This window comes from Lonchura striata, chromosome 19 (genome assembly GCF_046129695.1).
Source record: "Lonchura striata isolate bLonStr1 chromosome 19, bLonStr1.mat, whole genome shotgun sequence".
Classification (NCBI taxonomy): domain Eukaryota; kingdom Metazoa; phylum Chordata; class Aves; order Passeriformes; family Estrildidae; genus Lonchura; species Lonchura striata.
In genome coordinates this window covers 12,040,822-12,052,960 of record NC_134621.1, presented here as the reverse complement: position 1 = coordinate 12,052,960, position 12,139 = coordinate 12,040,822, and the positions used below count along the sequence as shown (strand labels likewise).

The window sequence follows — 12,139 nt, the reverse complement described above, 5'->3', positions numbered from 1 at the left end:
TTACGGCAATATCTGGTAAGGATGAATGTGTCATTTAGTGAAGGTACAAACAGTAGCAGAATTTATGTCCTTACAAAGTTTACAATTGAAACTCATCTTGTCCTTCAGGGCAATGCAACTTTCAGATCTTCTGTGTATTCTCCCATGTTGCCCTTAGTGCCATTCAGCGCCAATGTTGCTTATGTCACAGCTAACCACTGTCCTCCAAATGTGATCCGTGTTCAGATCAGACAGTATCTTTGGAGACTTTCTTGGTACTTTGTTAATAACCCTGCTATGTCCACTCTGATTTTCTGCATTAGTGTTGCAAGTCTTGAATGTTTACTTGTTTTTCCAGGTAACCCTGAGTTACGGTGACCCTGAGAACAAACACAATGTCGTGAGTGTGGGAGGAGTGTTTGGCCTTCAGCAAGATCCAACCCGGTTAGTATCCACTTCCAAAACAACATCTCCTATCATGTTCATGTTTGTCATCTGTAAGATGATCAGACCCAGTAATGGGGTTATTTTCTTATGTCAGCTCATTGCCAAAAGCAGGTAGAGCCACCCCCTGCTCCATCAGAGTGCTGCACTTTCAGTGCTAGTATGTTCCATGTATGGAGAATTCCAATCTAATGCTGTCTCTTTTTCTTTCTTTTTTAATACAGATTTAAATCTGTTCATTGTCTGCTTTATCCTGACACTATTTGGTGCCCTGCTAAGAAGATGTCATAATTCTTGACCAGCCACTGATACCTATGTCTTACCTAGTTTGCATAAGGCAGGAGTTGCAGAGTTTTTTGGTGGTTTTATTCTTCTTCTGGGAGACAACCAGTGGTATCTACAAAGGAGGTAGCAGACTCTGTTTAGAAAAGCAATAAGGTGTGGTTTGTTCAGCTGCAGCCTGGGACATTCCAAGAAGCATCTTTGTTCTTTTGTCTGTGGCTCTTCATAAGATGACCACAGTCCTGTGTGTATGAGTCACTTTATACTTTCATCTGATGGCATGTGAACCTGTGCTTGGGCACATCTGAGGCAAATGCAGTACGGGGAGTGAGAGTGGTTTTACTACCCTTAGGGGTTATTAGAAGCCACTGTATTGAAGCTGGAGTGCAAGAGCAGACTGTAGTCCCCATGGTGACAAGAAAGGGGAAGTTTTCACTCATCTTTCTTGGGAACAGAACTATTTAAGAGCTTCTGTGGCCTGACAGATGAAAACTGCAGTGGGATAGAATACAGAAATTGTGGAATCACTAGGGTAAACAAGGCTGAAAGCCTTTGTCATGAGAAAACCCTGTGTGAGGGTAAGCTTACTCAAGACTAGATGAGTTGCTTACAATGTACATTCTCCCCTGTCATCCATGTGTACCTCCTGTGGAGGTAATTGTGGGACCTGGCTCCCATGCCAACTGCCTTGCAATGGTTGATGATTATGATCTATTCCCTTGATATTTGATACTGAAAAAATATTTGCCTTACAAGATGGTAATTGTTCCTCCTACTTGGCTAGTAGTTGGTCACATGAGCTGGAGAAGCTTGTGCTGGCAAAACATGCCCTGTTTCTGAAGCAGTGTGAGAAGGGAGAAATGCTAGATAGCTGCAATGCTCTGAGGAGAGTTTTGATGGTATCATTTGAGGACCTTTAATTGTATTAACATGGTTACTCCAGCTTCTTCAGATAATCTTTTAATTACCATAAAGTCAAGATTAGTATTTGTTTTTCCTCCTTAATATTTCAACAAGTAGCTCATGCAGTCACTACAAGGAGATTGCACACTCACAAGCAGAAGTACAGTGCTCTAGCAGTATCATCTGCTGCTTTTTAAAGAAAGTAAACTTAGTTTTTAAAGTGGAAGGAGTAGGGCTCCATATGTTCACTTTTTTGTTAGCCCAGACTCTGGCCATGTGCAAACCCTACCTGATCTGTAGAATACCTTAAAAAATATATACCTTTGCAAAATCACTGTTTACTCTTATAAAAAAGACTTGCTGGTTTAGTGCTAGAGTTTGAGGCCAAATTAAGGGAAGAATAATAGAATGCCATTGTATGATCTGGAGCTGTGATTATTGACTTGATTGTGGACCTAGCAGAAGTTTCAGGTTTCTAAATGGCTGCACTCAGCTGTACTGTGAGGTTCGCCTAATTATTTAACTTCCTGGCAAATGCCTGTAGGGTATTCAAGTATGCCACTTAACACAGGGGTCAGCCTCCTCAAATATACCGTGTTCCCTGCAACCTTTCAGTGTTTACCTCAGTATATTGTCCTCTGCATGATTTTAGGTAGCTCTACTGAGGAGTAAACAAGCTGACTCCTACTTACTACAGTCCTGCAGCTCATTCTTGTATTTCTCCTTTCTATCGTGTGTACTAAGGTACACATGAGGTATGGAAATAGGAAAGCTACAGGGAGCTGGATCAAAGCCCAGCTAGCACACTGGCTGTTCCATAATGGGCTGTCAGTGTTACAGGTGTGCCTCCCATAGAAAACAGAGGAGGATTTGTGGCATAGTAGGTTCTACCTCTTTATTAGATCTTCTGCTAACTAGAATTGAGATATCCTCTGGTTTAATTATTTGTCATTAATAGTTCTGGAGATTCCTTGTATCCATATTTTTTTTTTTTAAAGCACTTGTTAGGTTCTTGGTTTTAAAGTCCTGTAACAGAAAACTGAAACTTCATGAGCTCTTGAGGTGATTTTGTCTTCAAGCACTGCTTCTGAACTCTTCTGTTGGAAATCTTCTTCCCCTTCCACTGGAAGCAGCCTTTTGTAAGATGACAGAGACAAAGCTAGGACTGGGCAGCAATGGTGGCAAACTGCAGTTAAAAGAAATTACAACACTTTATATTGATGACAGCAAAACTAAATGGTGTAAGTTTCACACTGTGGTCACTGGTCACACTAGGTATGCCAAAGAGGCAAGTGCCCTCAAAGCTGGAAGCGTATTTATGGAACTTAAAAAGGGCCATGTTCTGCAGGGCAACAGGGGAACCTCAGTGTGCTTAGGTTTGTTCCAAGGTTTCTTGTGTTGAGAATGCAGTAAGCCGTGTGGATCTATCAGGATGCAGCCTTTTTATCAAACTACTTTTCATATATAAAGTGACTCTATAAAATAAATATTTAAATATGACAAAGGCTGTGTTTTGTCATATTTCTTCACATGTGCTCTGTATCAAAAATGAACCATAAACCCACTAATCCAGAAAATTATGCCTGTCAGACTCATGTGATGCCAAGGGCCAAAAAGCAAGTAAGCTCAATGACAGATGTGGAGAATAGAGATGGATTAGAATAATCCCTGCAGCTGCTTCTTAACAGAGTACAGTCAAGGAATTGAGATAATGAAGATTTTAATTATCATCTTCAGCAGCAACTTCGAGGGGGCAGAGCTGGCAGGTCTTTTTCACCACTCTAAAAAGCCTGGTTTTCCGTGATCGCTGAAATGATGCGTCAATAACGAGTGAGAGCCACGAAATTTCACGTCTGCCTGTCATACCGGATGAGCGTGGAGACCAGCTTGGTGCTGCGCTCCCCCGGCGGAAGCGGGGACGGACTGCCCTGCTCACTCGCCCTAGGGAGCCGCCCCGCTGCCGGACTCCGCCCCGGGCCCGCCTCGGCCACAGTCCGGCCGAGACATGGAGCCGCATCTCAGCTTCGGCGGCCGGCGGGCCCTGGTGACTGGGGCTGGCAAAGGTGACCGTCGGCGGAGGCCCGGGGGCGGGGGCCAGGCCGGGCCGAGCCTGACGCCGTCTCCTCGCAGGGATCGGTCGCTCCGTGGCCGTGGCGCTGAGCAGGGCCGGGGCTCGCGTGACTGCGCTGAGCCGAACGGCGGCGGACTTGGAGAGCCTCGCGCGGGAGGTACCGGACCCCTCCTCCTGCCCCCTTCCCGCCCCAATAACCCCGCAGCGGGGCCCCGGGCTTCCCCCGGCCCACCGCCGCCGCCCTCGCCGCAGTGCCCGGGCATCGAGACCCTCTGCGTGGACCTGGCGGACTGGGAGGCTGCGGAGGCGGCGGTGGGCGCGGCGGGGCCGTTCCAGCTGCTGGTTAACAACGCAGCGGTGGCGGAGCTGCAGCCGTTCCTGGAGGTGACGCGCTCGGCCCTGCAGCGGTGAGTGCCCGGCCCTGGCCCGCCAGAGGCTCCCGCACCGGACGGCAGCTCCACGGGGAGCTCTGGGGCCGATGCTCGCCAGGGCGTTACGAAGCTGTGAACGTCAAAAACGGCGGCAGAGCTTTCCAGAAAAGGGTGTTATTAGAGGGAAAGCAGTTGAAAATAACAAAGTCAGCAACTGGTGTATAGACGCTGAACAGGATGACATGCACACTTTTGGCAATGCCCAGTGGTCGATTGTTACTGCATATGTCCTTTTTCTTTACTGTCTTTTCATACATCATCACCTTTGACCCCTTAAACAGCAAAAGGAAACAAAGCACTGGCTCTTAATATCCATTTCTAAGTAGCCAGAACCTGAAGTGTCACCTCCAGAACGCCAGGGTGCACCAGTCATCCCACTGGCATGGCAGGAGAGTGCCTTTGCTGCTCATCAAGTTCAGAGCTTCCAGTCTAGTTCCAGCTCCGTTAAAATGAAAGGCAGTTGTTGCTAAGACAATTCAGAAATAGAGACAACAAAGCCAGGTAAGGAAGCAAATCAGTCATGGTGGGAAATTAAATTTGCTAACTACAATAACATGACTTCTTTGTTCTCTGAAAAGGTCTGTAGTTTTGTTGAGTACACTTTAGGATACAGGCTATCTTGACCACATCCTTCTGAGAAAATGGGTTACACTGTGTCCCTGTGTTAAAAATGGCTGTTGAGAATCTGTAATAAAGGTTTGTGACTAGAACATCAAATGTATGGATTCTACCAAGATCATTCTGCAGAACTGGCAGGTGGAAGCCTATGGAAGCACAATGTGGCAAACAGAAGAAATGCTGCCTCTACCCACCTTACAGCAGCTTTGCTTTGTAAATCTGTGTGAAGGGTTTGCTTGACCTAAGAGTCATCTGCCCTGGATGAAGCCCAGGGCTCTGTTTAAACTTTGACAGAGGAATTCCATTAGGCTGCAGAAGAGCAGAGTCCTGTGCAAAATGTACCTGATGCATGCCTGCACCTCTTCACACACTGACAGGCTTGCAGCCAATGGATGGTTCTGGTTCATTGCTGAAATCCCACCTGACCATTCTGGTTCTCCTGACAACTTGGCATTTCTGTCCATATCCTAGAGTATCACCAGTGTTTCCAAGACACCAGCAGCACTTGTCCTCTGCTGCCTCCCAAGACAGCTCCCTGGGCTGGGCTACAACCACTCTGTAACTTGAATATGATTTATTTGTAGGTCTCTTGATGTGAATTTTGGGGCTGTGCTTCATGTTTCCCAGGTGAGAAAGAACTGTCACTGCAGCTGCCTCCATGAATAGCAGTGACTAAACTGTTGTATATAAGCAGGGGTATGTGTCCACTGTAGGGGCTGAAAGGACTGCAGTCCAAAGTCAATCCGACAAACTACATATACAGTCCCTTCACACTCTTGCTGTAACTCTCTTGTAAGCAGAAGGCAGTGAGGACTTGCTTCCTCCAGGTGTTTTTGTTCTTTGGTCTACCATAATAGCCCAGCAAAATTCTTATGGAGTGAAATAATGATTTCTCTTGTTAGGATTCTGGCATTCCTTTTTTTTTTTCTCTCTCCTCCCTCTCCCAGATAGTTGCTCGGCAGATGATTGCACAGGGGGTGCCAGGAGCTATTGTGAATGTCTCCAGCCAGGCATCAAAGCGTGCGCTGAGGGATCATGCTGTCTATTGTAAGTGTGTGCAGCTTTAGCAGTGCCCCTCTCAGTTTTGACCAGCTGGAGACCCAGTCACCAGGCTGCCAGTTTTGGGCTGCAAAATACCCATGTTCCATAGCACCTCCAGACCAGGTGCTATGCAGTTAAATATCTCCTCTTCTTCCCTTCTCTTAAAGGTTCCACAAAAAGTGCTCTGGATATGCTGAGCAAAGTAATGGCAATGGAACTGGGACCCCACAAGGTAGGAGTCTGTGAGAGAAAAGTGTGAAAGCTGAACCTGAGCACAACCACAGCAGTTGGATTAGATTATTTGTTGTTCCTGGTCCCAGATTAGGGTGAACACTGTGAACCCCACCGTGGTTATGACTGACATGGGGAGAATTAACTGGAGTGACCCTCAGAAATCTGCTGCCATGATTAATCGGATTCCGCTGGGAAAGTTTGCAGGTCAGTGATGTACATCTGTCCCCAGGCTGTGTTCTCATGGTTTCTCTAAGCCTTCTCACTTACATCACAGCCAGAAGTTGCTGATTTTTGGGCATTCAGCAGAGCTGAATGCCTTTTGGCTGAATTCCTGCAGTATTCCTTCAGGACAGGATGAGAATCAACCCTCCTCTCGCTTTTTCTACACCCTCCTCATCTTGAGACAAGTGAAATGAACTTACTCTATTGTTCATAAACCTGACAGAGTGTTTGCTGTGACCTAAGCACCGTTTGATCACAAGGACACTTTGATGTCCAGCTCTCAGCCACACTGTCCCAGACACTTCATCAAGCACAGTTTGAAGGCAGAAACACTTTACAGCTCTAATTATCTGTAGAGGTCAAAGGCAGACCTTTTTAAGTGCTTTTTTTTTTCTGGTACACTTTAAGGTGAGCATCAGATGTTCTCGTGTTTGATTGCAGAGGTGGATGATGTGGTGAACAGCATTCTCTTCCTGCTGAGTGACAAGAGTGCTATGACAACTGGCAGCTCACTGATGGTTGATGGGGGCTTTCTTGTCTCCTAAGATGACACCTGCATTTCACACCTGGTCTCAGTTTTCATATGAATACTGCCTAGATGTAAACTGGATAGAAAACAATGACTTGCTTCTTGCCAGAGGAGCAGCAGGCCTGAAGACTGTATTAGAAGTGAGGCAGGAAATCAGCTCTGCAAGGCTGCTATATAATAAAGCTCACATACACCTTCATGGAGAATGTTTATTGCACCAAATAAGGTTTTATCTTGTCACTCTACATGATGATTAGAAATTGGACCTATCTTCCAACCCTGTTCCCCCACAACCCTTCAGAAGCTCTCCCTGTTCCATCCAAATCTGCAGAGTCTGTCTGCATTTTCAGTGGGAACAGAAAGAATTTAGCAGACACCTCATTGCTTCCTTTGTTGTCTTCAGTAGAAAAAAAAAAAAATTGAGGGAACAACCCCAGCCCTGCTCTGCAGAAACTGGATTTTGGGGGGAGGCCCTGCCAAAGACTAATCGGGGCAGGGAGCAGCACCATGCTGTCCTAGGGTGTGCACACACAAAAAGGCAAATGCATTGATTGCATGGAGCTGTTTCACTCAAAAAGTTTGGCTAGTACCCAGTAAAGCACCTAATTATTCGTTTTTCAGCTTCTCATTTGACCCCTTCCAGGGCTGGTTATGATTTCTTTAACAGTCTCGGAACATTCTGCTAGAGCACCAGTTTGTTAACTGTTAGCCACAGCAGGCTGGGCAAGGAGACCCTACCATCCTCCCAGCTGTTCTTGTCTTTCAGCACCATTGAAATCAGCTCCCTCCCCACTCCCACCAGGATGTTCACCACCTGTTTCACCTGCAGGTTGAAAACAGGTGTTTCCAGAACAGGAACTCCTTTCCACTCGGAGTTCAGGAGAGCCAAAACAGCTTGTTGCCTGAAGGAGCTACCTTGCCTTCCCTGCTGTACCTCCCCTGGGGGCTGTATAGTCCCCAGCTGGTCTTCTGTCCCCACTGCCCCTTCACATCAACACTGACGTTAAATCAAAGAGACATTTAAAAAACACTGACTTCATACATGATGAAGGGCCCTACACATCCCAGCCCCCTTCAGAAACACCCAGCTTAATATGCAATCTGTCAGAGGATGACAGCATGCTGAGCCAACACCAAGGCTACAGCCCTCAAAACATGGTACACTTTTTGCCAGGCTTCTTCACAGGCGGCGGGCAGAGCACAGCCCGGATGGCTTCATCAAACACCGTCTTCAAGCCCCGCTGCGTTAGGGCAGAGCATTCGAGGTACTTTACCGACCCTGGGGAAAGAGAGCTCCAGCTCAACCACTTCAGTTCTACCACCATACACTGTTGCTCACCCACTCACAAAGTTCAGTGCCACCAACATCTGCCTGCTCATGGGACTCACCAATCTCCCGAGCCATGGCCAAGCCTTGGGGGTAGGTGATGGGGGCCAGTTTCTTATCACGTAACCTTTCAATGGTGTCCTTATCATCCCTTAAGTCCAGCTTGGTGCCCACCAGGATAATAGGTGTATTTGGGCAATGGTGTCGAACCTCAGGGTACCACTGAAACAGAAAGGCATGGTAAGAAAAGTAGTTATATGAGTGGCCATATCCATAAGGATGCATTCCTACTATTGCGAATGAAGATGTTCACTACTGACATGAAGGCATCACCTGAACAGGATACTGCTGCCTACAGTTCTAATATGCTCTGCAAAAAGAGACTGGTACAGAGGTAATAATGAAGGCATCAAGACACAGAATCCTGACAGACATTGCCAGCCAACTCTGCACACAGTGCTTTCCTTAACTGCGTTTTAGCTTCTAAAACATCCCTGATCTTAAAACAGACTCAGAAAGGCAATAACTTAGCCAAAGAAATCATTAATAAAAAGCAGGCCCCACTTAAAACCTGCAGACTATGATTTTACCTCACAGGAACATTACTGCTTGAAGTTTTGGGCATGTAGGTGTGGTGCTGGGTGGGGCAGGGAGTGTCACTGGTTCTTCCCTTCTACCATTTCACCCAGGAAGAGAATACTTTACCTTAGCTCGGACATTCTCAAAGGAGGCTGGACTCACAAGGGAGAAGCAGATCAAGAAAACATCCTGTGCGGAAACAAGAGGGTCAGCTGTGCAGAAAGAAACTGCTAGAGTGAAGGGAGGCTGTAGAGGGAGCCTGAGAAATGACAACCTCCTCCCACAAGCAAGGACTGCTGTGGCCTTAAGAAATTCTTGCCCACTAAAAATGTTAAAACTAATTCAGAGAGAGAAGGAATGGACCTTGAGTGTATGATTACATCTCCTTTCACAATGCTGGGCTCTGCATGTTAAGAGCCTGAGGCCTCAAACATCTTAACAGCACTAAGGGCTTCACCAGCAGCACAGCTGCTTAGGAACTGCTACACCCAGAAACACTCCCTAGACAGCCCAATGGGGATCTGTTCTGCTGAGAGAGAATGGGAACACGGAACTGGCTAGGCTGCACAACAGCCCTACAGCATTCCTTTTACTTGAGCCTCCCTGGGGAACCCATAACTCTTCAAAGACTATTATAAAGAGACTAGAACAGGACAATCTCTTAGAGAAAATCAGCTGTGATACTTCTTAAGCAACCAGAATTATGGGTGTAGCTGCAGGAACTCAGACTTTCCTCAATGGAAAGAAGCATGTCTGTCCTTGGGAGCCTCCCTGTCTCTGAGAGGAAGCAGTCACAAGCCAGCCCAAGCCCAGCACTCACCGTCTGTGGATAGGAAAGAGGCCGCAGTCGGTCATAGTCTTCTTGCCCTGCTGTATCCCAGAGGCCCAGGTTCACTGGCTTTCCATCTACCATTACATTGGCAGAATAATTATCAAACCTGCAAACGAGGAGTCCCCATCAGTGACAATTTTGTGGTCACCTTCACCTCTTTATATGGAATTCAAAGGCACAGCGAATTGGGAAAGGATACTGCAGCACAGTTCCAGTGGGGACAATCTGCCTTCCTCATGCACACAGCCACAGCATCATCCTTACCTGTCAAGTCCACAGTCTGATTTGCAACAGCCACTTCTTCATCTACAAACCAAACTTTTACACACACAAGCATACAGATCAAAAAGCAACTGAAGCCCAGGGCCATTACTTACACAGTGGGAATGTATTCTCCAGGAAAGGCATTTGTGGTGTAACTGATCAGCAAGCAGGTCTTCCCTACAGCCCTGCAGAGGGAAGGAGTGACAAGCATAAAGAAGGGTACAGCATGGAGTACTAAGACAGTAAAACTCACCCTTCCCCCACTGAAAACAGTTTGGTAAAAAGCTACCATGTGAGAAAACAAATCTGTTGCAGGCTGGAATTCCCTAGTTGTCACAGACATGGCCTGAAGTCAAAAGGTGCACCTTGCCTGAGCACGTCCTAACATTGCTTGTCGTCACTCCTTTTCCCTACCCATTCAGCCCTCAGCAAGACATCAGTCAAAATACAACCAAGAGAGGGAATAAATTAGGGTTGTGTGCTGGGCTCAACAGATGCATAGTAATTTAGCAAAATGGATAAACAGTGAGGTTAAAAAACATGCAACAATGCAGATTTCTGCTCCTCAGATACAGGAATTCAGTACCAATAAACACAAAGGAGAAAAAGTAATTATCCATAAACAAAAATGGACTTTAATATTGACTGCTGTCAGTTTGGAAAACATTAGTGAAAAAGGATAAAAACACCAGCTCGGCTTTGCTGAAGGTTGATGGGATTGGTCAGCCCAGCAGTGGCAGCTGGCAAGGGCCAGGCCTGGCCAGCATGAGCACAGGGACTTTAACCAGCCCTGCAGACTTCCTAACTGAGAGCATCACTGTAAGAACAGAAGAGCACCAGCAGTGTGAGCAACTTCTTTATCACCGAGAAAAGTTGTAAACTGCAGACAACCTTCCAGAAAAAGACTGTGAGTGCCAGTGCCAGGGAAAGGTGGCTTTGAGGTGCCTGGGTGAAGCTCAATAGCTAGCAGAAATGGGTATCCCCTACCCAATTCTGCAGCCAGACTGACGTGAGAGAGGATGTCAGAAGAGAGGAAGAGAGCTGACAGTCCCCTGCACACACCAGGATGACAAAAAGCGCAGAGAGAACAAAGCACTATTACAACTTTTCATTTGGATTAGGTCCCCTCAGTCTGAGAAGAGAGAAGTTTTGTTAAGAACTGCTACGCTGACTGGTCCAACCCTCTTTAAGTGTGACTTCTCTTTCCACCACACAGAGACACTTATAATTCACAAAAATCTGTGTATCTATGTGTTTCTTTTAGTCTGCACAGTTGATTTAGTCTTAATGCAAAACTCACGACAGCAAACTTTCAGCTGAACTCCATTTACAAAATCCTGAGCTCCCAGTCACACCTCTCCTCTCTGCAATAAGGCTGTGCTTTCTCCTACTCCCTTCTTTAACCCTCACAGGCTGGAACCTAGAAGGTCTCACCGCAAATGTGTATTTGAGGGGGTGGCATGCATGAAAAAGGGGAAGTCTAGTCCCTCCCAAAGACCTGTTCACATTTAGGTCTGAGTACCTCAGCTATGTTCCTGCTAAGGTGATCAGAAAAGTAAACTGGAATTGTGAGGAAAAATATGCAGGATGAGCTAGGAAAATTATAAAGCAGCATAAATCTAGTGCATGCCTGCATCTTGCAGGCAGATGTGTTCCCAAAAAAAGGCATTTAGGAAGAGCCTTAAGAAAAACGCAAAAAGGGTGACAAGGAGCAGATGGTGAAATCAGAAAGAGCAACGCATTTCACCTCAGAACAATCAACAAAAGGACATACGAAACCTGCGAACATTAAGATTTTCGGGTGCACTCTGTCAGGAATCAAGCAGGTACAATGAAAAATAGCAAAATACCAGCACCTACTAGGAGGCAAACGTAAAACCCAGGAGAAGCGGGTGTTTGCTACCCAAGCAGCAGCCAAGCTCATGAACTATGAAAGGAGCGGGCTGGGCTGCGCGGGCCGCGGCAAGGCCCCTGTCTCCCGCCGGGACTCAGCGGCGGCTCGGCCGCCGGCCCCGCCCCACCCGAGCCGGACCCCCGTCCATCCGGGCCGGACCGAGCCTCGCCGCCCGGCGCGGGGCCTCCCGCCGGCGGAGCAGCTCTCCCGGGACGCAGGCCCGGGCCAGCCCTCCCTCCTTCCCGCGACGCCGCCGGGCCCGTTCGGTGCGGGGCTGCGGGGGCCGGGGCGCGGCCCCTCCCGCACTCACCCGTCGCCCACCACCACACACTTGATCGCCTGCATCTGCCCGCGATGGCGGCGCCGCGACTGCGCCGCGACTCCGCCGCAGTGCCCGCCCGCGGGGTGGGGCGGGGCCGCGGCGAGCACCGGGGGCAGGGCCCGTGTCCCGCCGGCTCCGCCCCGCCGCTCCGCCGGGGCCGGACGCGG

At 47.8% G+C, this 12,139-nt stretch overlaps 3 protein-coding genes across 5 annotated transcripts in view; 2 read left to right on the top strand and 1 right to left on the bottom strand.

Moving 5' to 3' along the window:
* The window catches only part of RFNG (RFNG O-fucosylpeptide 3-beta-N-acetylglucosaminyltransferase), an 8,198-nt gene extending 5,086 nt beyond the window's left edge, over nt 1–3,112 (top strand). The window contains exons 7-8 of the mRNA XM_021534067.3: nt 338–423; nt 648–3,112. Coding sequence (XP_021389742.1) covers nt 338–423; nt 648–714 — 153 coding nt within the window. The 3' untranslated portion in view covers nt 715–3,112. The remainder of the gene's footprint in view (nt 1–337; nt 424–647) is intronic.
* On the bottom strand, nt 2,492–12,068 carry RAC3 (Rac family small GTPase 3). Of its 3 annotated transcripts, none has more exons than XM_021534069.3 (6): nt 11,961–12,068; nt 9,870–9,941; nt 9,481–9,598; nt 8,787–8,849; nt 8,144–8,303; nt 2,492–2,794 (listed from the first exon to the last, which is right to left on the bottom strand). In XM_021534069.3, the coding sequence occupies exons 1-6, from the start codon at nt 11,993–11,995 to the stop codon at nt 2,613–2,615; spliced, it is 630 nt and encodes a 209-aa protein (XP_021389744.1). In that variant the 5' UTR covers nt 11,996–12,068; the 3' UTR covers nt 2,492–2,612. The 3 variants fall into 3 exon arrangements, with proteins under 3 accessions (XP_021389744.1, XP_031362221.1, XP_021389746.1); XM_031506361.2 differs by lacking the exon at nt 2,492–2,794 and adding an exon at nt 4,209–4,576; XM_021534071.3 differs by lacking the exon at nt 2,492–2,794 and adding an exon at nt 6,946–8,033.
* DCXR (dicarbonyl and L-xylulose reductase) lies at nt 3,588–6,953 on the top strand. Its single transcript, XM_021534068.1, has 8 exons — nt 3,588–3,671; nt 3,739–3,836; nt 3,932–4,086; nt 5,313–5,355; nt 5,676–5,775; nt 5,937–6,001; nt 6,090–6,207; nt 6,667–6,953. Exons 1-8 carry the CDS (start codon nt 3,614–3,616, stop codon nt 6,768–6,770), a joined length of 741 nt encoding a protein of 246 aa, XP_021389743.1. The 5' UTR covers nt 3,588–3,613; the 3' UTR covers nt 6,771–6,953.
* Nucleotides 12,069–12,139: the final 71 nt, after the last annotated feature.